Source organism: Macaca mulatta, chromosome 12 (assembly GCF_049350105.2).
Source record: "Macaca mulatta isolate MMU2019108-1 chromosome 12, T2T-MMU8v2.0, whole genome shotgun sequence".
Taxonomy (NCBI): Eukaryota; Metazoa; Chordata; class Mammalia; order Primates; family Cercopithecidae; genus Macaca; species Macaca mulatta.
In genome coordinates, this window is record NC_133417.1 from 29,269,150 (window position 1) to 29,296,735 (window position 27,586).

The 27,586-nt window shown below is 37.5% G+C and overlaps 1 protein-coding gene across 1 annotated transcript in view; it reads left to right on the forward strand.

Moving 5' to 3' along the window:
- THSD7B (thrombospondin type 1 domain containing 7B) overlaps window positions 1–27,586 on the forward strand; it is a 788,242-nt gene that overhangs the window by 743,972 nt on the left and 16,684 nt on the right. The window contains exons 20-24 of the mRNA XM_077956542.1: window positions 9,047–9,192; window positions 21,763–21,922; window positions 23,094–23,267; window positions 23,363–23,458; window positions 26,570–26,652. Coding sequence (XP_077812668.1) covers window positions 9,047–9,192; window positions 21,763–21,922; window positions 23,094–23,267; window positions 23,363–23,458; window positions 26,570–26,652 — 659 coding nt within the window. The remainder of the gene's footprint in view (window positions 1–9,046; window positions 9,193–21,762; window positions 21,923–23,093; window positions 23,268–23,362; window positions 23,459–26,569; window positions 26,653–27,586) is intronic.

Consider the following 27,586-nt stretch of genomic DNA (forward strand, 5'->3'; position numbering starts at 1 on the left):
CAACCCCTTCTAGATGTTGGCTTCTGGGTGACCATTTTCTGTCAATGATTGTGCATAAACTTTGGAAATTTAACTTATGTTCAAAAGAAGTAATGTCCAGATGGAAAGCAAGCCAATAATAATGATATTCATAGACACGCTGGAAACTCAAAGTTACTTCATATACTACTATTATTGCTTTTATATATCTACGGTGCCCTGGAGTTTATAGGTACATTTATGTAAATTGCTCAGATATTTTATTCAATGAGCTGTTTGTTTCCAGTCAATAGGAACCGTCTTCAACAATCTCTCTATTATTCTTATATTTCCTTTTCCATTATCTCTTACATATATACTTTGCCTGGGCCGTATCCAAATTGGCCGAAGCTATCAAAACCATAATTTCCAGTAAATTCAGTGACTATGTGTCAGGGCCACAGAAGAATTGTTGTTCACAGCATGTCTCTCTAAAGGGCATGGTGACTGGCTACTTTGATGGGAAAATATGGTCAGAATAGGGAATTACTGCGTTTGACTTCCTTTCTTTTTCTAAGTGTATACGTTGACAAATGTTTACCAGTTTTGAGATTTGTTTGAATTGCTTAAAATTTCCTACATTTACTTTGTCAGTGGAGCCTCAAGAGGGAAGTTTGACTACTGCCTAGTTAAGTGGGAATATGATCTAGTCTGATATGCTTTAAACCTGTATGCAGTCACTGGGATTGGCCCCTCTGTTTCTGTTTTTGTTTCTACAACCTGTATACCATTTCTAAAGATCTTGCCATTCAATCCTTTTTCTTTCATTGCTAGTGATTATTGCTCATATAACGATAAGCTTAATATCAATGTTGTTTATAATGAGGTCCCAGTATTCTCCAGGGAAAAAGAGGAAAAGGCTCAGAGAGGAGAATTACTAGCAAATAGCAAATCTACCCTACCATGATTTAGGTCTTTTTTAACTGGAAATATATTTTATAGGGCGTGTCTTTCTCTGTTTTGTAGCCTGATGAGTGCACGAATAGAGAGCAACTTCTGTTCCTTCATCTCAACGGGCATTGCTCATTCAGCATATTGTCAATATTTATGATTGAATTTAGTTCCCAGCTGATACCTATTGTCATGTCTTATGCTGTTATTGGAAAACACAAACCCAAGCAAGACAACTCCAGAGAGTTTCCAAGGAAATTCTTCCCCTCTGACTTTGAAAGCAGGAGGATATGTATGGCGGCAAGCTTCACTATTACTCTGAGAACAGAAAGAGTCCAGGATACAGTGTTAAGGGATTTGATGGGTTGGGACCTGGCTGAGTAATTATGTATTTTATAATTTTGTGCATTTACTATAATAAGCCCAATAAAATATAGGAGACACAGGTAGCATGCTTTATGTACTCATTACAGGCATGTTTCAGGGTCAGTTCTAGGAATTGATATGAGAGTATTTGTTAAAAATAAATGTTTAAGGCCAGGCGCGGTAGCTCGTGCCTGTAATCCCAGCACTTTGGGAGGCTGAGGCAGGCGGATCACGAGGTCAGGAGATCCAGACCATCCTGGCTAACACGGTGAAACCCCGTCTCTACTAAAAATACAAAAAAAAAAAAAAAAAAAAAAAACTAGCCGGATGTGGTGGCGGGCGCCTGTAGTCCCAGCTACTCAGGAGGCTGAGGCAGGAGAATGGCGTGAACCCGGGGGACGGAGTTTGCAATGAGCTGAGATCGCATCATTGCACTCCAGCCTGGGCGACAGAGCGAGACTGCGACTCAAAAAATAAATAAATAAATAAATAAATAAATAAATGTTTAAGAAGAAAAAAATAAAAGCATCTACTATATTTAAAATATTCCACAAGTTTTTTTGTTTTGTTTTGTTTTGTTTAGATGGAGTCACAGGCTATGGTGTAGTGGTGCGATCTTGGCTCACTGCAACCTCTGCTTTCCAGGTTCAAGCAATCTTCCTGTCTCAACCTCCGAATAGCTGAGTTTATAAGTGTACACTACCATGTCTGCTAATTTTTGTATTTTTAATAGAAATGGGGTTTTACCATGTTGGTCAGGCTGGTCTCAAACTCCTGACCTCAAGTCATCTGCCCATCTTGGCATCCCAAACTGCTGGGATTACAGGCATGAGCTACTGTGCCCAACCCCTTGTGAGCTGGTTTTATATAGTACTTTTTATTTGTATAACCTATGTGACACATATCCAGGCAGTCCTCATCATCTGATATTCTTCACCTGAATCTACATTATTTTGAATTCCACAGACAGCCAAACCCCTCATAACATCAAAATATTCATGAATAAACTTATCATTTACAGAACCTGTACCGAGTCAACAAGCTTTCTCCATTAACACACATGTTCTGTCATTGCAAATCAGGGGATTTGTTGATCTATCTTTATCTGTAAATTAAATGTGTGTCCACCACAAAGGGGATACACTATGGAGTGATCGTCACACCAAGAATAAAGTGAGCCCTTGGAAAACTGATGATCATTGACTCAACAGCCAAAGACTTCATGTTCAAGCTGTGAAAGTCAGTTATGAAACATCAAGATCTCTTACAGCTGTCATAAAATTATGTAAGAAATATCAATGAACAGTTTATTTGTCCTAATAATGAGTACATAATTGTAATCATAATATATATACTTGTGGATATTGGATGAAATAAACCCACTTCCATTCTTTTTAGTTTCGGAAAAAAAGTCTCATTTAAATATTTTTTACTATTTATTTTTTTATTTTTTTTATTTTTAAATTTATTTATTATTATTATACTTTAAGTTGTAGGGTACATGTGCATAACGTGCAGGTTTGTTACATATGTATACTTGTGCCATGTTGGTGTGCTGCACCCATCAACTCGTCATTTACATCAGGTATAACTCCCAATGCAATCCCTCCCCCCTCCCCCCTCCCCATGATAGGCCCCGGTGTGTGATGTTCCCCTTCCTGAGTCCAAGTGATCTCATTGTTCAGTTCCCACCTATGAGTGAGAACATGCGGTGTTTGGTTTTCTGTTCTTGTGATAGTTTGCTAAGAATGATGGTTTCCAGCTGCATCCATGTCCCTACAAAGGACACAAACTCATCCTTTTTGATGGCTGTATAGTATTCCATGGCGTATATGTGCCACATTTTCTTAATCCAATCTACTATTTATTTAAAATAATTTAATTCCTATTTAAAATAGCTTCACTTTTAAGTGGCATTTGTTTCTAACATGAATTATCTTCAAGTAATAAAGACGTTTTGTATTCTCAGTTTTATTTTACAGAAAATTTATGCTCAGAGGAGTTAAAGTACTTGCATGTAGTCATAATCGTTTACTAGTTGTTAATTGGAGAGAACTGTTTCCAACTAGAAACTTTTAATGCCCATTCCAGGCCTGTCTCCACCATATATCAGGTTTATTTTTTAGCTTTCTATTTTTTTTCTATAGATATGAGGTCTTGCTGTGCTGCCCAGGCTGGTCTCGAACTCTTGGACTCAAGTGATGCCCCTTCCTCAACCTCCCAAAATGCTGGGATTACAGGTGTGAGCCACTGTACCTGGCACATCAGCTAGTTTCAAATTCTCTTTCTCTCATGTTCCATACCACACCATACTTTTACCTTTAATTTGACCACATCCTCCACTGCTTTCTCTCTCCCATCAAAACTCATCATTGCCAAAACAATTCCTTCTGGCTCCTGCTGTTCGGAGTTCTTGATAGAACAATTATTGCTGAGAGATAGCTGATTGGTTAAATATTCCATCCTTTCTGAGATCTGGCATCTCAAGTAATACTTGACCACTACCCTGGGAGGTGGCAGGCCCCTTTATTGAGAACATCCACATTTTTATTTTATTTTATACATTTTTGGTTCTTTAACTCATACAATCAAAACATCCTTGACCTAAATAGAAAAAGAAACATAGAGATAACAATTACCCAACAGAAGTATCAGGTCTAGTAATTTTCTCTTACACTTGCATGCATTTATTAGCAATATTTTTTGTTGAACTTTAACATGAAACAATTAAACACAAAATACATCAAAATACAGATTTACTATATGTTCCTTGGTTTCAAAAAATATTCTTGGAAGTAATAGGCATTGTCTGGAAATCTTCTCTTTGTGTTTGGATACCAAAAACTAGAGAAACCATATAGCTGTGCTTCCGATGAATGATCTTGAGACTTCATTATTTTAAAAAGTAATAGCATCATTTTTTTCTTTTGCATTTATTAGATTTTCTCTACCTTTACGTCCAGCAAAACTTATCTGTCACCTTAATGGAAATAAATAAAATGATTCTATAGTACTGGCCCTCAGCATGCCATCAATTCAAGACAAACTGGAAGTTATTTGGTTATAATGAAATAGAGCCTCTTTGGCTGTGATAAAGGTGACACCACATTGTCATTATCCTTACAAAGATGGATGGCACAGCCTGCAATTATAAAGACATTAGGATAATAGGTATTTGAGTCAAGAGAATAAACATTAAAGTTATTATAAAACTTGAAGAGTATTTAAGCAAAACTGAATGTGAAATCTTGTGCCAAATGTGTTCATCTGGCAGGGACAACATTTGATGTGAATGACATCTGACCTGTATGATTTGAGTGATTCTGGGAAGAACATCTGTGTAAACATATACACTCCATGCAAGAGCTCTGTGCCTGGAGTTGCAGAATGAGCCCTTGCCTATATTATCACTGAAAGAAATTTTACCACTGATATGGTTTGGCTGTGTCCTCAACCAAATCTCAACTTGAATTGTATCTCCCAGAATTCCCATGTGTTGTAGGAGGGACCCAGGGGGAGATAACTGAATCATGGGGGCCAGTCTTTCCTGTGCTATTCTCATGATAGTGAATAAGTCTCACGAGATCTGATGGGTTTATCAGGGGTTTCTGCTTTTGCTTCTTCCTCATTTTTCACTTGTTACTGCCATGTAAGAAGTGACTTTCACCTCCCACCATGATTCTGAGGCCTCCCCAGCCACATGGAACTGTAAGTCCAATTAAACGTCTTTTTCTTCGCAGTCTTGGTTATGTCTTTATCAGCAGTATGAAAACAGATTAATACAGCAAATTGATACCAGTACATTGGGGCGCTGCTAGAAAGATACCCAAAAATGTGGAAGCGACTTTGGAAGTAGGTAACAGGCAGAGGTTGGAACAGTTTGGAGGGCTCAGAAGAAGACAGGAAAATGTGGGAAAGTTTTGAACCTCCTAGAGATGTGTAGAAAGGCTTTGACAAAAATGCTGATAGTGATAAGAACAATAAAGTTCAGGCTGAGGTGGTCTCAGATGGAGATGAGGAGCTCGTTGGGAACTAGAGCAAAGGTGACTCTTGTTATGTTTTAGCAAAGAGACTGGTGGCATTTTGCCCCTGCTCTAGAGATTTGTGAAACTTCGAACTTGAGAGAGATGATTTAGGGTACCTGGTGGAAGAAATTTCTAAGCAGCAAAGCATTCAAGATGTGACTTGGGTGCTGTTAAAAGCATTCCATTTTAAAACAGAAACAGAGCATAAAAATTCAGAAAAATTCGCAGCCTGACGATGCAGTAGAAAAGAAAAAGCCATATTTTTTTGAGGAGAAATTTAAGCCAGCTGCAGAAATTTGCATAAGTAATGAGGACTCTAATGTTAATTCCCAAGACCAAGGGGAAAATGTCTTCACGGCATGTCAGAGAACTTCACGGCAGGCCCTCCCATCACAGGCCGGAGGCCCAGCAGGAAAAGTGGTTTTGTTGGCCAGGCCCAGGGTCCCCATGATGTGTGTAGCCTAGGGACTTGGTGCCCTGTGTCCCAGCTGCTCCAGCTATGGCTGAAAGGGGCCGACATAAAGCTTGGGCTGTGGCCTCAGAGGGTGGAAGCCCCAAGCCTTGGCAGCTTCCATGTGGCGTTGAGCTTGCGGGTGCAAAGTAGTCAAGAATTGAGGTTTGTGATCCTCTGCCTAGATTTCAGAAGATATATGGAAACGCCTGGATTCCCATGCAAAAGTTTGCTGCAGGGGCAGAGCCCTCATGGAGAACCTCTGCTAGGGCAGTGCGGAGGGGAAACATGGGTTGAAGCCCCCAGATACAGTCCCTAGTGGGATGCTGCCTAGTGGAGCTGTGAGAAGAGGGCCATCGTTCTCCATCCCCATGAATGGTAGATCCACTGACAGCTTGCACCATGTGCCTGGAAAAGCTGCAGACACTCAACGCCAGCCCATGAAAACAAGCAAGAGGGAGGCTGTACCCTGCAAAGCCACAGGGATGGAACTGCCCAAGACCATGGGAACCCACCTTTTGCATTAGTGTGATGTGACATTGAGACCTGGAGTCACAGGAGATCATTTTGGAGCTTTAACATTTGACTGCCCCACTGAATTTTGGACTTGCATGGGCCACATAACCCCTTTATTTTTGCCAAGTTATCCATTTGGAATGGCTGTATTTATCCAATACCCATACCCTTATTGTATCTAGGAAGCAACTAGCTTGCTTTTGATTTTACAGGCTTATAACCAGAAGGGACTTGCCTTATCTCAGATGAGACTTTGGACTGTGGACTTTTGGGATAATGCTGAAATGAGTTAAGACTTTGGGGAACTGTTGGGGAGTCATGATTGGTTTTGAAATGTGAAGACATGAGATTTGGAGGGGCCGGGAGCAGAATGGTATGGTTTGGTTGTGTCCCCACCCAAATCTCAACTTGAATTGTATCTCCAGAATTCCCACATGTTGTGGGAGGGACCCAGGGGGAGGTAACTGAATCATGGGGGCCGGTCTTTCCCATGCTATTCTTGTAATTGTGAATAAGTCTCATGAGATCTGATGGGTTTATCTCATCTGAGGGGTTTCCGCTTTTGCTTCTTCCTCATTTTTCTCTTGCCACTGCCATGTAAGAAGTGCCTTTCACCTCCCACCATGATTCTGAGGCCTCCCCAGCCATGTGGAACCATAAGTCTAATTAAACCTCTATTTCTTCTCAGTCTTGGGTATGTCTTATCAGCAGCCTGAAAATGAATTAATACAACTACCATCTAAACTTCCTTGTGTGTCTCCTATAAAAAGACTTAACTAAGGTAGCTGTCTTTGCTGTCTTGCTCATGTCTACCCAGCAGCATGATTAATGAAGCAGCTACTAGAGTAAAACTGCTTTGAATCTTGTTCTGCAGCCTACTTTGTTTGTTTGTTTTTTTAAACCGAAACAAGTGACTTAAATTCTCTGAGCCCCAGTTTTGTCATCTATAATATGGGAGAACAGTAGAATTTTCCTCTTGGGTTGTTATCACTATTAAATGAGTCCATGCATACGAAGTGTTGAAAATATTGCCTAACGTATGGTACCAGCTCAATCAATGTATTGATACTATTATATCATCACATATTTGCATATAACATAATATCACATCAATAATTTATGAAAATATAAATTAAACATATAGTCCACTTTACTTAATGTCTGTGAAGTACCATGTTAGACACGGAAGTATAAACCTTAAGGAATTTAGAAGCCAGTGATTAGAACCCCCTGGTTTTCTTCAAGGATATTCTCAGAGAGTTAGTTTACCACCAAATCTATGATAATATTCTGGTGGACGGTAAGAGGTCTAGTTCTTTGAAAGTGTGAGTCACCCTTACTTATCACTAAACTTGAAGGTATCTGTAATTATTTCTATCCAGGGCTTTCAAGTGAATTCTATCTAGAAGTGAAGTCCTCACTAGCTTTCCATTTCTCTTAGGATATAAATGTAGAATCTTTGACATCAACTAAAAGACTCTGCTTGTAATAGCTTTAGCAACATTTTCTCAAGCCCTTTGCACTGTCACTCTCCGCTTCAGCTGCACTGGCTTCTGTCAGGTCCTCAGACATGTGATCCTTTGTGCCTCACCTTCTCTTCGCTCTGTGTGGCCCATTCTCTCTCCACATCATATCTGACTTGCATCTTTTCAGATTTCTACTTAAAGTTCCACTACTCGTGGCAGTGATCTCTGGTTCCTTCTCAAAATGGGCTGCCATTCTAATTCATGCTTCCACAGAACCCCGTTTTTCTTTTAACATTTATCACAAATACAATTACATAATTAACTTTATAAAAACATTGAGAGTCCATCATATTCATAAATAACTAGTAGTAATTAAATTATATGTGCTGAGTACTTCATCAGAAAGAACCAGGGTGAGTAGGAATGAGAGAGTGAGAGTGAATGAGTGCAAGAGAGAGACAGAGAGAAGCACAAACCAATAATGTAGGTTATTCCATCACTATTCCACTTGATGAGCTGATGACCTAATGCCTAGGAGGGGGCAGAAGATGATATGGGAGCACTGCTGTTTCCTGAGTCAGTTTTACTAATCAATTGTCTTTCATTGCAGAACAGGAGCTGGTATCTGCACATATGTTTTTTAAACATCTTGGTTCCTTCATCCAAGCCAACAACTTTATCTTGTGCTCAGCGAAGAAAGAAATTGGTTCTAAACCTCTGAAAAAATTATCTGTTTTGAATTAATTGAAAGACACTATTGGGACCTTGGGGTGGCACCTTCCTAGGGAATTTTTTAGGATTCTATGTGTAATTTTTGCCTTACTTGCTTATGTTCATGCTTATGCTTATTGCCTCACAGAAGAGGCAATACTCACTATTTGGATTTAATATTTGTAATCCTGTCTTAAAATATGAGGTCTTTGATGGTAGAAGATACATCTGGCAATTTTACTTTACCCTAGCACACTACAGGATGCCTTGATCATGCTAGAGCTTAATAAATATTTATTAAATGAATTAACAGTCTACCAATGTTTACAAGATTAGTCTACTTGGCAACAATAGAAAGTTTGTACTTTGAAGACTAAAAGAAGTAGAAGACAGAATTTCAGATCCTTCAAACATTGTGAAAACCTAGATAGCCTGCATCTCTGTATAACTCTAAATGAAAATGACAGAAAAACTAAAAGTGGGATAGGACATAGTTCAGTCTATTAAAATGAAGACTTACATGTATAAGGCAACGTTCTGTTCTTCAGGTCCCTTTCCAGGCCAAACTAACTGAAAAGCTGACACCTCCCTTATCATTTTAGGTCGAATGAGCCGGACTCGATTTATCATTATGCCAACCCAAGGAGAAGGACGGCCATGCCCCACAGAGCTTACCCAGCAGAAAACCTGCCCAGTGACCCCCTGCTACAGCTGGGTCCTTGGCAACTGGTCTGCATGTAAATTGGAGGTAGGTCATGTAATGACAGTTAGAGAAATATTCATCAGTATATTCAAAGCACTTGTCTGGTTAAACCTATGCACTGATGGAATAAATTTCACAGCACCAGGGGTCTGGCACAATGTATTTTTAATGCAACGTAGAACATGGAAAAATACAATCAAATGGCTTAACCTCATGCAGAGTGATATCGATAGGATAATAAATAGCCATTCATTAAGTACTGATTATAATAGGACAGGTCACAAATCCTTCAATCTCCTTGGCATCCTTTAAAATTCTGTTATTTTATTGGCTTGTTGGGAATATCAAAGTATTATTTAATTAGGCAAAAATCCTGATGCTGTGAAAATCCATAGCTTGCTTTAGATTGTTTAAGAAATTTAGATTTCTTAAAAAGCACTTTTAGGGTTAGACAAAATCTTGCATATGAGCAGAAAACCAAAAGTGTACAAAAGTTATATTTTAACATTATTACATGAACCATGGTTACTACATTTTCCTCGATGATTACTTTTTTATTGGCCTGACAGATAAATGCCTAACAACATTATAATATATCACGTACCAAGAGCTTTTGCTAGATCAGCAAAGATCCTCGACTGCATTTTCTCTCTGGCTTCTTGCTTAAGAAATAGCACATTGCTTTTTCCTGCTTTCTTATCCTAGTAGTTTATCCTTCAGTTCATGTTCCAAAGCATACTTTAATTAGGTAACAATAATTTTGATTATGCATTAAGAAATCTGCAGAGTATTCTCGTAGAGATGTTTAGTGTTCCTGTCAGGATGACATTGTCAGGCAACATTATTATCTTGCAGAAGTTAAATGCCTATGTATTTTAATAGGTCCCAGAAGAACAAAAATGCGTGGTACATTTGTTCAGTCTCATTTTTACAGAAAATAAGGTAACCGTGCTAATTAACCAATTCAGAAGTAACTTAATAGCTTTAAATATTAATACTTTGTCTACTAGTCTAAATTCTTTCCTAAGTATTCAGCAATATTTAAATGTTGTTTGGACTCACTTACAAAAATTGAAGGAATATTGCTCCTTATCATTGGGACTGCTTTGACAGAATAGAGAAAATAAGCTCAAGGAATTTAGGAAGCCATTTCAGGGAAAGGGAGAGGAAAGTTGAACGTTAGGAAGAAGAGAGAGGACAAAGGATGGGAGGGAGGGAGAGACAGAGAGACAGAGAACAGACAATGTCCACACTCCAAGTCTTACCAGAAATACAACTACTACTGTACCTTACCTGTTTTGGGCACTTTCTCTTTTATCTTCTCAGGTATCAGGAATCCATATCTTTGATAGGCAAGTCTACCAAATTGTTCCATAGGAATATTATAGGAAAATGCCAAATGCAGTGTTTTGCTGTCAAATGTCAAGCTTTTGCAAAAGCAATAAGGACAAGAGTGGTGGGTGGTGGTCATTCTCTGTAGTGGTGCTGGTGATGGGTGGAGGGTTATGGCATCTGTTGGAAATACCTAGTCTTGAAAGCCCTGACAAGACTTCTGGAGACCCACCAGAGCAGGGGATTGGTTTGTGCTTCCAGAAACTTCAGAGTTGCGTCAGATTTCTAGATAGAGTGACTCCCGTTCACTGACACTTCCACTTGGGAAGAAACTCTGGAGCTAGACTTAATCTATGCAAAACCTTCAATAAACAAGTCTATAGTTAATTATTCTAGGGTGGGCACTTGCCCAAACAGTGCCAATCAGCATTCTTCCCCAATAATGTAAAGTGGAATTGATCTCATCCCAAGGTACTGTAATCAGAAGCTCTTAGTGGCCACGTCATTCTACCTTATAGATGAAGTCAGTCACTCAGAAGCAAAAAGCACACCGAAAATGACACAAAGTAAAGCAGAGGTGCAAGAGAAAGGGAATCATGACAATATCTAAGTTGAGTTTTTCCTGACTTCCAGCTACATTCCTACTTTTCCTGCAGCCTAATTGTTAACTCTTTGTGAGATAGGTAACCATATCTTTTTTAAAAATTTACTATACTTAAATGTATATATAAGCTGGATTTTTAACATTAGTGATCAAAATGCATGTGGGCCTTTTTACACAAAGGAAAAACATCTTTCTACAGCTGCATTTGTGCTTCCTCTTGTCCTAGCATGTCCTTGCCTGCCAAACACAAGTTGGGAGCTCATTCAATGAGGGTGGTGATATTTAGGTGGCTGCTTGCCTTCACAAGTATCAACCCATAATAAAAGAAACTCGCGTGGGGCACAGTGGATGTGCCAATTCTGCCAGTATCTTCTGTGAAAAAGGAAGTATTTATCCTCAGGCATACTTTCCTTTTTAGCATTTTCTAACTCTTCCCAAGTTTCTCAGCTGCTAACACATACATACCATATGCTCATCAATCTGCTTGAGGAGCTCAGATTCTGGAGTCTAGCAGCCCTAATTTTGGTCATGGTTCTGCCCATTTTTCTGCATTTCTGGCCAAGTCTATAAACTCTCCAAACATCTGTTTTCTTTTTTATAAGTGGGGGTAGCAGTAGTACCTATTTTGCTGGTTATGTGGGCAGGAAGTAGATAAGTTATACAAAGTACTTTGCATAGTAATAGACATAAGTTAAGAGCTCCATAGTTATAGTTAGTATTATAATTTTTATTAAAACTATGATTATGATTATAGGCACCATCTGCCTATTCACATCAGGCAGTAATGCCAATTCATTATATACAAAACCTCTATTAATACTCTAGGCAATGGAGAGTTAGCGAGAGAACCTGTGCCATTTACAGTCTTTCTCTTAGAGACCTGGGTCTATTTTCAGGCCCTTGTGTGTAAAATCTCTTGACTGTGGGTGAGTGAATGTTTGCTTTATGACTGAAATTATTAATTCTGATGCTGATTTCTCTTCACATTGTGACTGTTGTTGTCAAAGGTATAAGCGATTAAGGCTGAATATGGACTGATCCCAAGATACACACTAGGAGCACAGTGTTATTTGTCTTGGATTTTAAAGTGATCTGTAGCATAAGTTTGTTTCCTGTTATTTCTTCACACTCTGTCTCATGATGTGTTTAAAAAAAACACTTTAATAAACTGCATATTTTACCTAAGGATCCATATATCAGTACTTTCAAAACTTTCAAATTTCAGGCATGTCGCAGTATCTTTAAACTCTTCTTTCCAAGTACACAAAGTCTAATACTCCACAGTAAAACATACACCTAGACAATTCTGCCATGAGTCTATCATCTGGAATAATAAGTTATAAGTGAGCCCGCCCTTCCCCGGAATAATTTATACCTACTGTTTTTCACTCTAAGGAATAAACATTTACTAGAATATTTGCTTTGAATAAATCTAGGAATTGATTTTGAACTTCCACTTATCTCCAAAAAATGCATTTAGATGTAAAATCATGGTGCTTTTTGGGGACACTTTCATAACAGGCATAGAAATTATTAGAGCAATTATGAAATACTGATTAAACAAATGTGGGAATGACTGTGTGCTGTGGTCTGAATGTTTGTGCCTCCTCCAAACTCACATGTTGAAACAACCCCCAATGTGATGGAATTCAAAGGTGGAGTTCTTGGAAGGTGATAAGGACACAAGGGCTCCACCCTCATGGAATGGTATTATTGTCCTTATAAAAGGGGCCTGAAGGAGCTTCTTCTGCCCTTGCACCATTTGAGAACGCCCAGAAGTCACCATCTATGAGGACCTGGCTCTCATTTAAACTCTTCAGGTGGGGCGTGGTGGCTCACTCCTGTTATTCCAGAACTTTGGAAGGCCGAGGAGGGTGAATCACTTGAGATCAGAAGTTCGAGACCAGCCTGACCAACATGATGAAACCCTGTCTCTACTACAAATTTAAAAAAAAAAATAGCTGAGTGTGGTGGCACGTGCCTGTAATCTCAGCTACTCGGGAGACTGAGGCAGGAGAATCACCTGAACCTGGGAGGCAGAAGTTGCAGTGAGCTAAGATTGCCCCACTGCACTCCAGCTTAGGTAACAAAGTGACACTCCATCTCAAGAAGAAGAAGAAGGAGAAGGAAGAAGAAGGAGAAGGAGAAGGAGAGGAAAGAAAGAAAGAAGAAAGAAGAAGAATAATATGTTAAGAAGCTTTATGAGCAACCATTCTATACCACCCTGCACCCTCCAGCAGCTTATCCGTGACCTTCCGTTGATGCCCAGCAGCTGCTATCATGGTACCTTGGCATGGCTGATGCCCAACTGACCTGTCAGCCCATGGATCACTTGCTCCACGGCCTGGAAAACTGTCATGACTGCTTTAGCGGGCCACCTTGTCCTTCTTTACTCCTGCCTCTGCAAGAGCCATAGCATCTCTAAAATCTAGACAATGCAGTTTGGGAGTCCTGCAGGGGAAGAGGCACAAGAAGGAGAGGACACTCAGTTTTCAAGTGCATAGTTGTCAGACTGTCACCTAATAATGGATTGTAGCATGTAGCATATCTGACTGCAGCAACAGAGGTGCAAAAAGACTGGGAATTTTGAAGGCCTGAGTCCCTACTCTGATCTCTCTGTCTCTCTCTCTGTCTCACTCACTCACTTCTCCTGTTCTCCTTCTTTCTTTGTCTTTTGCTCCCACCTTCACTTTTCTTCTTTGTCTTAGCATCCACAGCAGCAGCAATAATCACAAAGCCTCTAGCTCTTCCACCAACTTCTGGACTTAGTGGAAGCTGAGTAACACGACTTGGAAGTACAAAGGGTTGAGACTTCCTAAAATGACCGTTGATCAATAAGAACTGGATCCTAGGAGTTGTTGACATTTAAATGCCTCTCCTTTCTTTCCTCTCCTCTCTGCTCTTCATGAATGGTACTGAGACATGGTGATACCCCACGACCTGTTTGGAAGATCATGTGGGTAGCCAAGAAACCAGCTGTGCTTGTTTGTGAAGCCAAGGCCAGCTTGGTAACACACTACCTCATGTTAGCTTCCCCTCCTTTCCTGCTTCAGTTATCTTTTACCACTACTCTAGTCATACTAAGATTGCATCTTAGTAGGTTTGCCTTGGACTCTGTTTTCTGGAATATCTACGTGAAAACAGAGCTATCAACTGAAGTTATCCATATATCTAATAGACTTCTTTGAAGTGTGAACACCTGACTAAAATCGAAGATACTCATGTCATGAGTGCCTGACAGAATTTTATTTATTTGTTTATTTTAGAACTATATTTTTGATACATAATAGATGTATATATTTTTCAGGTATATGTGATAACTTAGTATATTCATATAATTTGTAAATATCGAGTCAGTGTAATTGGGATATCCATTACCTTATATATTTTCCTATGCGCTAGAACAACTCAAATTATTCTCTTCTAGCCATTTTGAAATATATAGTAGATTATTGTAAGCTATAGTCACCCTACTGATCTATCAAATACTGGGTTTTATTTCTTTTATCAAACTATATATTTGTACCTATTAATCAACCTCTCTTCATCCCCCCTCACCCCTAATGTTCCTTGCCTCTGGTAACTATCAATCTTAACTCTCTCTCTTTATGAGATCCACCTTTTTAGCTTCCACATATGAGTGAGAACATACGATATTTGTCTTTCTGTGTTTGGCTTATTTCACTTAATAAACTCTGGTTCCATTTATGTTTCTGCAAAGACAGGATTTTATTCTTTTTTATGGTTAAGTAATAGTCCATTTGTATACATTATGCCATGTGTTCTTTATCCATTCATCCATTGATGTGCACTTAGGTTGATTCCATAGTTTGACTATTGTGAATTTTGCTGCAATAAACATGGCAGTGCAGTTGTCTCTTCAATTTACTGACCTGTCTCCCTTGAGTATATATGTGTGTGTGTGTGTGTGTGTATATATATATATGTGTGTGTGTATGTATTCAGTAGTAGAATTTCTGTATATGGTACTTCTATTTTTAGTTTTTTGAGGAACCTCCATACAGTTTTCCATAATGGCTGTAGTAATTTAAATTCCCACCAACAGTATTCAAGGGTTGCCCTTTGTCTACATCCTCACCAGCATCTATTATTACCTGTCTTTTTTATAATAGCCATTTTAGCTGGAGTACGATGATATCTCATTATGCTTTTGATTTGCATTTTTCTGATAATTACTAATGTTGAACCTTTTTTTTTTCATATGACAGTTGGCTATTTGCATGTCTTCTTTTGAGAAATGTCTACTCAGGTCTTTTGCCCATTTTTAAATAGATTATTTGGGGTTTTTTGCTATTGAATTCTTTGAACTATTTATTCTGGTTATTTATTCCTTGTCACATGGGTAGTTTGCAAACATTTTCTCCCATTCTGTTGGTTGTCCCTTCACTTTGTTGATTGTTTGCTATGCAGAAGCTTTTTAGCTTGTTGTAATGGCATTTGTCTATTTTTGCTTTGATTGCCAGTGCTTTGATACCTTACATGAAAGAAAAAAAAAATCTTTTCCCAGACCAATATTCTGGAGCATTTTCCCAAAGTTGTTTTCTTCTAGTAGTTTCAAAGTTTCAGTTCTTAGGTTTAAGACTTCAATACATTTTGATTTGATTTTTGTGTATATTGAGAGAGGACTAGTTTTATTCTTCTGCATATGCTTATCCAGTTTTCCCAGTAATATTTATTGAAGAGACTATGCTTTCCCCACTGCATGTTCTTGGCACTTTTGTCAAAAATGAGTTGGCTATAAATGCATGAATATAAATCTGGATATAAATCTGGGGTTTTTATCATACATGTAAGTGTGAGTTTTTTATTTTGTCTCATTTGTCTAAGTGTCTGTTTTTTTGCCAGTGCCATGCTGATTTGCCTATTACAGGTTTGTAGTATGTTTTGCAGTCAGGTAGTGTGATGCTTTCAGCATTGTTCTTTTTGCTCAGGATTTCTTTGGCTATTCAAGATATTTTGAGTCCCAGCTGGGCACAGTGGCTAATGCCTGTAATTCCAGCACTTGGGGAGACTGAGGTGGGAGAATCCCTTGAGCTCAGGAGTTTGAGACCAGTTTGGGTAACATAGTGAGACCTCATCTCTACTAAAATTAAAAAAAAAAAAAAAGAAAGTTAACCAGGTGTTGTGGTGGATGCCTCTCGTCCCAGATACTCGGGGGTCTGAAGTGGAAAGATGGCTTGAGTCTGAGAAGTCGAGGTCGTAGTGAGCCCTGATTATGCCACTACATTGATATTTTGAGTTCCATATACATTTTACGATTTTTTTCTACATATGTGATGAATATCTTTGGTATTTTGATGCGGGTTGCACTAAATCTGTAAATTGCTTTGGGAAGTATCATCATTTTAATAATACTAGTTCTTCCAACTCATGTGCATAGAATATCTTTCCATTTTCATATATCATCTTCAATTATTTTCATTAGCGTTTTATGCTTTTCGTTGTATAGATCTTTCACTTTTTTTTGTTAAATTGATTTGCAGTTATTTCATATCCTTCATAGCTATTGCAAATGAGATTGCATTCTTGATTTATTTTTCAGGTTGTTCACTGTTGGTGTATATAATTCTACTGATTTTTGTATGTTGATTTTGTATCCTGCAACTTTACTTAATTCTTTTATCAGTTACAAGAGTTTTCTGGTAGAGCCTTTAGGTTTTTGTAAGTATAAGATCATATCATCTGCAAACAAGGCTAATTTGACTTCTTCCTTTCCAACTTAGATGTCTTTATTTCCTTCTCTTGACTAATTGTTATGGCTAAGACTTCCAGTGTTATGTGGTAACAGTAGGCATCCTTGTCTTGTTCCAGATCTTAGAGCAAAGGCTTTCAAGTTTTCTCCATTCAATACAATGTTAGCTGTGGGTCTGTCATATGAAATCTTTACTATTTTGAGTTCTTTTTCCTTCTATATCTAATTTGTCAAGAGTTTCTATCATAAAGGGATATTAAATTTTATCAAATGCTTTTCAGCATCTATTGAAATGATCATATGGTTTTTGTTCTTGCTTCTGTTAAAGTTACGTGTTATTCCTGCATACAGTGTATCATTCTTACATTCCTGAAATGAATCCCACTTGATCATGGTGAATGATGTTTTTAATGCATTGTTGAATTTGGTTTGCTAATATTTTTTCAGGATTTTTACATTTATTTTTACCAGTGATACTGGCCTATAGTTTTCTACTTTTCTATGCCCTTTTCTGGTCTTGGATCAGGGAAAGCTGGCTTCATGGAATAAATTATGAAGTATTCCCTCATCTTCAATTTTATTTAAATAATTTGAGTAGAATTTGTATTAATTCTACAATAAATGTTTGGTAGAATTCATTAATGAAGCCGTCAGGGTCTGGTTTATTTTTTCAGGGGAGACTTAAGTACAACTTCAGTTTTCTTACTTGTTATTTGTTTGTTGGCATTTTCTATTTCTTCATGGTTCAATCTTAATAGAACGTATATGTCCAGGAATTTATCAATTTAGTCTAAGGTTTTCAAATTGTTGGCATGTAGTTGCTCATAATATACTATAATGATTATTTGTATTTCTGTCAACTCAGTTTTTATGTTCCTTTTTGGGGTTCTAATATTATTTATTTGGGTCTTCTTTTTTCTTAGTCTAGCTAAGATTTGTCAGTTTTGTTTATTTTTTAGAAAAACAAAGATTTGATTATTTGATCTTCTGTATGGTGAGACTACTTTCACTTATGGCTACTCTGATGTATATAATTTTATCTTTCTACTAGTTTGAGGTTTGGTTTGTTCTTGCATTTCTAGTTCCTTGAAGTACATCATTAAATTGTTTATTTGAATTCTTTCTTCTTTTTCAGTGTGGACATTTATTGCTGTAAACTTCCCTCTTAATACTGCTTTTGCTGTATCTCATAGATTTGGATTTGTTTTATCTCCATTTTCATTGTTTTAAGAAATTTTACATTTTCTTAATTTTTAAATTTATTCATTGGTTATTCAGGAGCATGTCATTTAATTTCCATGTATTTGTGTAGTTTTTAAGGTTCCTCTTGTTATTTATTTCTAGTAGCATTCCCTTGTGTTCAGAAAACATACTTGATATGTTTTCTACTTTTTTGGATTTGTTGAAACTTGCTTTGTGGCCCAATATATGTGCTGATGAAAAGAATGTATGTTCTACAATTGGGTGAAATATTCTATAAATATCTGTTAGACCTATTTGGTCTAATGTAGTTTAACTCTAGTGTTTATTTGTTGATTATGTGTCTGTCCTGTCAATTACTGAGAGTGGAGTGTTCAGATGTTCTGCTATTACTGTGCGATGGTCTCTCTCTCTCTCTCTCTCTCTCTAAATCTATTAATGTTTTCTTTATATACTTGGTAAGTCCAGTGTTGGGTATATCAACAATTATAATTGCTATATCCTCTTGCTGAACTGACACCTTTATCATTATATAGTGACCTTCTTTGTCTGTTTTTACAGTCTCTGATTTGTAGACTATTTTAGCTGATATAAATATAGCTGCTCCTTCTCTTTTTGGTTTCCAGTTGCATGGAATATCTTGTTTTATTCCTTCACTTTCATTATCTCTCACTATATGTGTCTTTATAGGTAAGGTGAGTTTCTTGTAGACAGCATATACTTGGGACTTGTTCTTTTATCCATTCAGATGCTCTATGTCTTTTAAGTGGAAAATTTAGTCTATTTACACTCAGTGTTATTGATAGGAACTTACTACTGTCATTTTGTTGCTTGTTTTCTAATTGCTTTGTACCTCCTCTTTTCATTTTCTCCCCTTTTCCTTTGTGGTGAAGTTATTTTCTCTGGTAGTAAGTTTTAATTTGTTGCGTTTTACTTTTAGTAAACTTATTGTAAGTTTTTGCATTAATTATGGTTACCATGAAGCTTACAAAAATATCCTGTATAACAAGTTATTCTGAAGAGATGAAAAGTTAGCTTAGGTCACAAAGAAAATAATAGAAACAAACAAAAGAATTTACACTTTAACTTTGCCCCCCTGATATTTTGACTTTCATTTTTCTCAACTGACATATTTTTATATTACATATCTCTTCGCAGGTTGCTGTAGCTGTTATTACTTTTGATAGATGTTTATTTGGGGCTTCAAATTCAGTTATGAATGAATTACACACCACAATTACAGTATTAGGATATTCCATGTTTGTCCATGTGCTTAATTTTTCCTGTGGGGTTTTATACCTTCAAATGCTTTGTTTTTGCACATTTGTGTTTTGTTCTTTCAAACTGAAGAACCCCCTTTAGCATTTCTCATAAGAGAAGTCTGGTGGTGGTGAATTCTCTCAGTTCTGTTTGTCTGTAAAGGACTTTATATCTGAAGGATAACTTTGCTGGATACAGTATGCTTGGGCAGTGGATTTTTTTCCTTCTGAACTTTGAAAATGTCCCACTCTCTCCGACCCTGTATGATTTCCATTGAAAGATCTGTTGCCAGATAAATGGGAGCTCCTTTACATATTGTTTGCTTATTTTCTCTTAATGTTTTTAAGATCCTCTTTTTCTCCTTTGCCTTTAAGGGTTTGATTATTATGTGCCTTAAGATAGCCTTATTTGTGTCGTATCTGTTTGGTGTTCTCTGACCTTGCAGTACCTGGATATTTATATCATTCTCAAGTTTTGGAGAGTTTTCTGATTTTTTTTAATTTGAATATGTTTTCTACACTTTGCTCTTGCTCGACTCCCTTTTGAGCACCAATAAATCCTATATTTAGTCTTTTAGGGTAATTTTCTATATCTTGGAGACAGTCTTCATTCCTTTTCATTCTTTTTCTCCTCTGACTGTGTATTTTCAAGTAACCTGTCTTTGAGCTCCCTAATTCTCTTCTCTGCTTGATCCATTCCACTTTTGAGAGCCTCTAATGAATTTTTCAGTTCAGCAAATATAGTCGTTTCAATATTTCTATTTTTTAAAATTATTATTTCAAACTCTTTAATTTCTCTGATAAATTTCTGAATAGATTTTCTATGTTATCTTGGAGATCATAGAGTATTCTAGAAATTGTTATTTTGAATTCTTGGTCAGAGAGCTCACATATCCATGTTGTTAGGATCACGCACTGGTTCCTTTCTTTATTCATCTGGGGTGGTCCTGGTTCCCTGTTTTCCGTGTTTTTTGTTTTTGTTTTTTTAATGGACATCTCTGTCTTTATGTGGAAGGACTAGCTATTAATTCTAGGCTTGTCTGTGTGGCTTGTTGTGGTTTTTATTGGATTTTTTTTAGTAACTCTTTGTAATTTAACTGTTGGTTTTCTTTCTTTTTTTCTGCTGCTAAGTTCTGGCCTTCTTTTCAGCACTAGATAGCATCCTGAGCGTAGGTTTGCTTTGCTTCAGTAACCAATTAGTGTGCTGCCTATCCTGAATAGGGGAGGTCCCCAAGGGGATATCCCAATAGTGTGAGAAGGCTGGGTAGGGGTTCATGCCTAGGGGACCTGTGAAACCAACCTCCTACAGTATGGTGCTGCTGAAGAGCCATTTTGACTTGGTATCTCCTTTGGATGAATTACAGAACAGAGTTTTCAGAGCTGGGGATAGTAGTCATCCCTCCCCTTTGTCTCTGGATGTCCTTAGGGATGTTTCTTTCTTCAGGCACTTCCCACGCTTCTGGTGGGTTGAGGCGGAGACAGGCCTCCTGCCAGGATACTGAAGATGGTGGGGAAGCTGGTTGTCTACCTCAATCTCACATTTTGCAGCCCAGAAACCATGAGTAAAAGGGAAAATGTCTGTGCACTTGTTCTGGGAAGATCTGGGGGAGGGCTATTGCAGACATGAAAGTCTGATTCTCTTACTACTTACTGAGTTTTTTCACTTCTCTGTGGTACCAGGAACTGTCTTATCCTCATATTTGAGCTCTGAGATATGGCTGATGATAGTCTCAGAATTGAATATTTGTTTTTGGATATCTGTGGGGAGCTGGGGGAAGGGTGAAGCCAGCTTGCTTCTATGCTGACATTTTGGAACTGAAGTCTTCTCTGCCAAAAATATTATAGTAGGAAGCCTTTTATCAGGCAGATGGTTGGGCCAGTTTACCACTAGGAGCCATCCAATTCTAAACTTCTGTTTCTGTGAGACACTGTACAAAATTTTTCTAATTGCCTAGAATATCTAAGTGAGATGGGAATGACATGTCTTCAAGGAACATTATTCAGCATAGAAGGCATGCTGTGAAAACAACTTATTGTGGCAATAGAGAAAAACAATGTTTTATTAGAAACCTCAACCTAATCCATATAAAAAAGTACAGAATTCTATAAAAAAGAAAAACAAGTAAAATAAAAGAAATTTATGCCCTGTAACTTCACATGTTCCCATTGGGGGTGATTACAGATTAGGTCATTTTATCACATACACCTGGACAAATTGTGTATTGTTTTTCTTTTTTAGTCAATCTTGGCTGAGTTCCAAAATGAACTGTCATATTCTAAGTACATAGGTTCCATAGCGTAAATTTGCATTCCCACTGCAGCTTCTCTATCAGCTCTGGCAGTGTTGCTCAGGGATGCTTTATTGTCAATAATTGAGAGATAGGTCACAAGAGGAGGAAGCTACCAAAATATGCAGCTATGGTCTTCTTAGGCAAGAGGTGGCAAGAGCCAAAACTTTGAGATGTAAATTATTTGGGTAATTGTGAAAGTATCCTTTCCTCTCATAGGGTGGAGACTGTGGGGAAGGAGTTCAGATCCGCAGCCTTTCCTGCATGGTCCACAATGGTTCAGTATCTCATGCAGCTGGACGTGTCCAGGATGCACTGTGTGGAGAAATGCCCTTTCAGGACAGCATCCTGAAGCAGTTGTGTTCTGTGCCTTGCCCAGGTATGCAATGCTAGTGACTGGGATTGCCTCCAATGGTGATCTTTTTGTTTATTTTACTAATTTTTTCCTGGAGATGCTCTAACTCATCAAAATTAAATTTTTAAATAACTTTAATTCATTTTTAATTGTGATTATCACTTTGGTATATACCTACTGCTTTGAGGGAGCCAAAGTAGGCAAAAGGAAAAAAAAAAGGCACTGGATTTGGAAACTTAAGAGCTAAGTTAGAATCATATCTCTATCACTTCTTTGTTTTACTTGGGGTATGTAGTCTAGCCCCTGTGAGCAATGATTTCTTCATCTAGAAACTGTGATGTTAATTCCGTATCTAACAGCACCTAGCACATTGGCCAGCATTAAAAAAATGTTGACTGAATTCTGGGTGATGGCATGGTGGGAACCAGTAAGGCTATGAGTTCATGAAAGCACTCTGTAAATGTGAAGTTCTATATAAATGGGAAGGTCATTATTAGTTACATAAAATGTATCAGTTTATTTTAATCCTAGTAGCACAACATAGTTTGTATGGCATAAGTTCAAGGTGGCAATATATTTTTATAACACAGTGTATAACATGTATATATGTATGTATGTATACACACATATATGTATGTATAAAATACATGCATATATGTATTACAAACAAAAAATATTTGTGTACATAATTTATATAAAGATATATTTATATAAATTATAAATTATATTTATTGAGTGAGAAAGATGTTTAGGGTATTCAATTAAACATTCTTTGGTCCAAAAGATAGTTCATTTCAGTGACCTACTTATTCTCTTTTATATGGTTTCTATGAACATCCATTTTATGATGTTATTCTGATCTTTGAACACTGAGTTACCATAATTTTTATATCTCTCTCTTAAAAGTTTTATTAACGCTAGCAGATACATAATATTTTCTAGATGTGACTATTACAATTTGAAGCAAAGTAATAACAATCTAGTTTTTGGCAACTTTCTTGTTAAACAAGATTAAACTATAAATTACTTCATCATTCTTAGGACATTCTGATTGAGAAATTGATCGATAGAGAATGTGTAGTATCTGGAACTGCACGTATCACTGCAAATCTCTGTGTGAGCCCTGCCCATGCAAATGTTGTCCAGTGCCACTTTTCATGCTGTTTTCTCCACCCTGTACTACATGACTGTCCAGGAGACTGCCATTTGACGGAATGGTCAGAGTGGAGCACATGTGAATTAACCTGCATTGATGGAAGAAGCTTTGAGACTGTGGGTCGCCAGTCTAGATCAAGGACATTTATAATTCAGTCTTTTGAGAACCAAGACAGCTGCCCCCAACAGGTTCTAGAAACACGCCCTTGTACAGGTACGAAGAGCACTTTTCAGTTCTTTAGCCTTGATTGATCAATGCTTATTCTAAGTGAGGTGTAATAGAACTGCTATTATCATATTTACTTACAGGAGGCAAATGTTATCACTACACATGGAAAGCAAGTCTTTGGAACAATAATGAACGAACTGTGTGGTGCCAGCGTTCAGATGGCGTTAATGTCACAGGTATTCCTGCCTAAGACCCATGTAGGCACTTCACAAAGACAGCTGAGTGTTGTTATTTGTGAGAAGAATTTGCTTACAAATTATAAGCAAGGGGTGACTTGGGCAGGTAGCTTAGATGAATTTTATTACAAATTTTCATTAGATACTTGCATCTTAGAAAGAAAGCAGTTGAATTTTAAGACCTATAAAAATATCAAACAACTTAAAGAAATAAGCTGAAATACAATAAAATGTCCTTAAATATCATGATCTGAGATAAAGACTGAAAAAGACAGATGCTAGTAAAATTTTAAATCATGTCCCTTCTCAATAAAATGTTTCAAACGACATATCTTAGCATGTGTGTGTGCAGTACTCAACTGATATAAAACATACTCAGAAGTTGAAATTAAAGGGGCTAATAAAGATAAAATTTAAAAATTAAAATATTTTGTATGTTAATGATGCAGAAAGATTTTATTATTATTATTATTATTATACTTTAAGTTCTGGTGTACATGTGCATAACATACAGGTTTGTTACATATGTATACTTGTGCCATGTTGGTGTGCTGCACCCATCAACTCGTCAGCACCCATCAATTCGTCATTTACATCAGGTATCACTCCCAATGCAATCCCTACCCCCTCCCCCGTCCCCGCTCCCTGTGATAGGCCCCAGTGTGTGATGTTCCCCTTCCCGAGTCCAGGTGATCTCATTGTTCAGTTCCCACCTATGAGTGAGAACATGCGGTGTTTGGTTTTCTGTTCTTGTGATAGTTTGCTGAGAATGATGGCTTCCAGCTGCATCCATGTCCCTACAAAGGACACAAACTCATCCTTTTTTATGGCTGCATAGTATTCCATGGTGTATATGTGCCACATTTTCTTAATCCAGTCTGTCATTGATGGACATTTGGGTTGATTTCAAGTCTTTGCTATTGTGAATAGTGCCGCAATAAACATAGAAAGCTTTAATGATGTAAATTACAGGTATTTGTATTCATGTACTGGATGCTTAGTTTTTGAATATTTTGTGAGTCATGATTATTTCTTAATATCTAAATATAGACTGAGCATAAGGTCCCTCATTCATGATGACGGACACTATTTGATTGTACAACTGGTCTTCTCAATAATTTTTGAGGGTTTTTTTTTGTTTGTTTTGTTTTGTTTTATTTTGGAGACAGAGTCTCACTCTGTCACCAGGCTGCAGTGCAGTGGCACAATCTCAGCTCACTGCAACCTCCGCCTCCCTGGTTCAAGGGATTCTCCTGTCTCAGCTTCCCGAGTAGCTGGGACTGCAGGCGCCCACCACCACACCCAGCTAACTTTTGTATTTTTAGTAGAGACAGAGTTTCACCTTGTTGGCCAGGAGGGTCTCGATCTCTTGACCTCGTGATCTGCCCACCTCGGCCTCCCAAAGTGCTGGGATTACTGGCGTGAGCCTCCACACCTGGCCAATTTTTGAGGTTTTTAAATGCTTTCTTGTCCAAGCAAATTAAATTGTCATTATGTTTACTTAGTACTATGGTTTACAGAGAGCTTGTGCAAGAGCTGAAATGCCTATAGGAATAGAATTACTGTCAGTTCCTTTTTCTTGTTTACTTGCTCTTGCACTATTGTATTGTTTTTAATTCACAGTTTATCCACAAAATAATTTACTTAATTATTTAAGTAATTACCCTACTTACCCTTTTTGTAAGTTGTTAAAACTAAATATACTCTAAGTCTCCCAAGTCAGGAACACAGAAGGTATCATACTCTGCAATATGCTGAGAGTTAACATACTTCTAGGGGCTTCGCTATCAATTCTCTGCACGGAATTCGTCTTGCACAGTGTATAACATGCAGTCATCTGATGAAGAAGCTCAGGTCACTGGTATCATCTGATAAATATTATTAAAGCTTAATTTAATTCTTAGAATTAAAAAATATGTTTTATAACCTATGTAAATTCCAAGATTTTCTTTCCTATTCCCAAGAGTCCTCCTCCCGCTGAGGTACTCCTGCTGTGGAGATCCCTGGTTTAAAGAGCGGAAAGTCTCCCCCACCACCACTAACACAGTTGGTAGAAACAGGACTGTGTGGTTATTGCCACTAACACCCAAATTATCGATTTCACACCTAGATGCTAATTCTGGACTGTGAATTTTGCTTTTTAAAAATTTCTGTGTGGATTCCTTGTGTTATTTTTCAAGTCACAGTAAGAATTTAGCTGCTTCATTCCTAGGGACAATGTAGGTCTAACTGTTCCCTACTCTGCCTTAGGCCCAGAGCTTTTTGCTAGCTACAAAACTATAAACTATAATGGGTTGGCAATTGTAGTTATCCAAAGGCTAGAACCTTTCCATGCAACCAGTACTATATAAATGGTGCTTCATCAAATTGTCTCTAGGCTTTGTCTCATGTCTCTTTTACTACCTTGAATTTAGCAAAGCAAGACTAGCATGTAAATGATTGTCCAGCTATAGAGACATACATTGTCTCATCCATTTACTCAAAAATATGTACGAAGCAGCAACAAGTACCGTGTCAGATGTTTGATTGTCTCTCCCAGAGCTTCGGTGCTTGCTCTTAAGAATGTGTTTATATGTGACTCTGTGTGTATGTATTCCAGCTGAAATACATTTAAAAATACTACCAACGTGTTTGATACCATGGTCCCATGAATTCATTCGTGGCATTCTTTTAGCACTTACTGGGTTGTTGAAACTGGGCTAGTGCCTAGCTGGGTGCTCAGGAGCTGGAGCAGTATATATGTAGAAGGAGTATTCCAGGAGATATGTTTTCTGCTCCTGAGTTTAAATTTAGATTTTATCAATTCTTCTACAGATTCTGGCTGTCATAGACTTTGTGCTCAAGCATAGCCATATGATAGAATCACATCGCCAATAAACAAGTATAAAAACTCTACTACAAATAGCCTCTGTTAGAAGAGCCTCCCATCTCAAACAATTCATTTTAACGTAATCAATAAAATAGGCTTGGACCACAATGTTGGCAAATAGATTTTTCAAAAATAATAATACTGTTGCAAAGAGGCCAGTGCCACAGGTTAAAAAAATACCAAAAAATTAGAAATGTTTATCATAGAGAAATCTGCAAATGATGATGGAATTTCCTTTGTAGGAGGCTGCTCCCCTCAGGCCCGTCCTGCTGCCATTCGGCAGTGCATTCCAGCCTGCAGAAAACCTTTCTCCTACTGTACACAGGTGAGTCATATGCTGGAGTCTTCTATAAGTGCATTAGTTGCTGTGTTTTACATATACAATCAGATGTTCTCCTGTCTGCTGCAGCTCAAGCAGCAGTTCCACATGCCCATGATACCATCTAGAGGCATTTGCAGGAGTAATCCCAGCTATAAAGAATTTCTTGTTAGGACCATGTATTAAGGAGAACAGTCTTTTTCTATCAATCTGTCTGTAGCCAAATCTATCTTTCAAATGTCTAATTTATGTTATAAATTACAGCTCTATTTATCAATAAGTATTCTCAGTTGACTTACGTCTTCTCTTCTTAACCTTTTCTACGCCTCACCTATTTTGAAAGATATTATAAATGTTCATATTTGCTGAAGTTATTATGTAAATTGTATTACACTATGATTACTGTCGAGTGAGTACATTTTTAGTCTATTGTAAATAAGCTGAATATGTGACTATGGTTGAAAAAAATACGTGTGTGGGGTAGGGGTTGTGCGTGTATTTTTTTTTCAAAGCAGAAATTTATTTATGCTTTTTCTCCTATAACTCCCATCTACAACAACTCAGGAATTAATGTAAAACATGTAATGTATTCTAATCAATGGCACTCATAGTGTGCAGTGCATTATAAGTTTTAAAAACTATATTAATTTTTTTAAAGAAATAAGCTTTTTCTTATAGTATGCTTATTCTAAAAGTGATTTGATTAAAAATAATTCAAGTACTCAGTCCTATAATTGGCCTTGCAATTCAAGATGGGTTAATTCTTTACCACAGAAAAGACAGTGGGTAAGCTTGCAGAGGGCAATAGAAGGAAAAGAGGAGAAGTTCAGGAACAACTCCATTTGGGTTAATGATGTTTGAAAAGTAGAAGTTGTAGCTTTTCACCAACTCTCTAGATGTCCTCTTTAATTAAACAGAAATTACTTTTTTTCCTTGAACT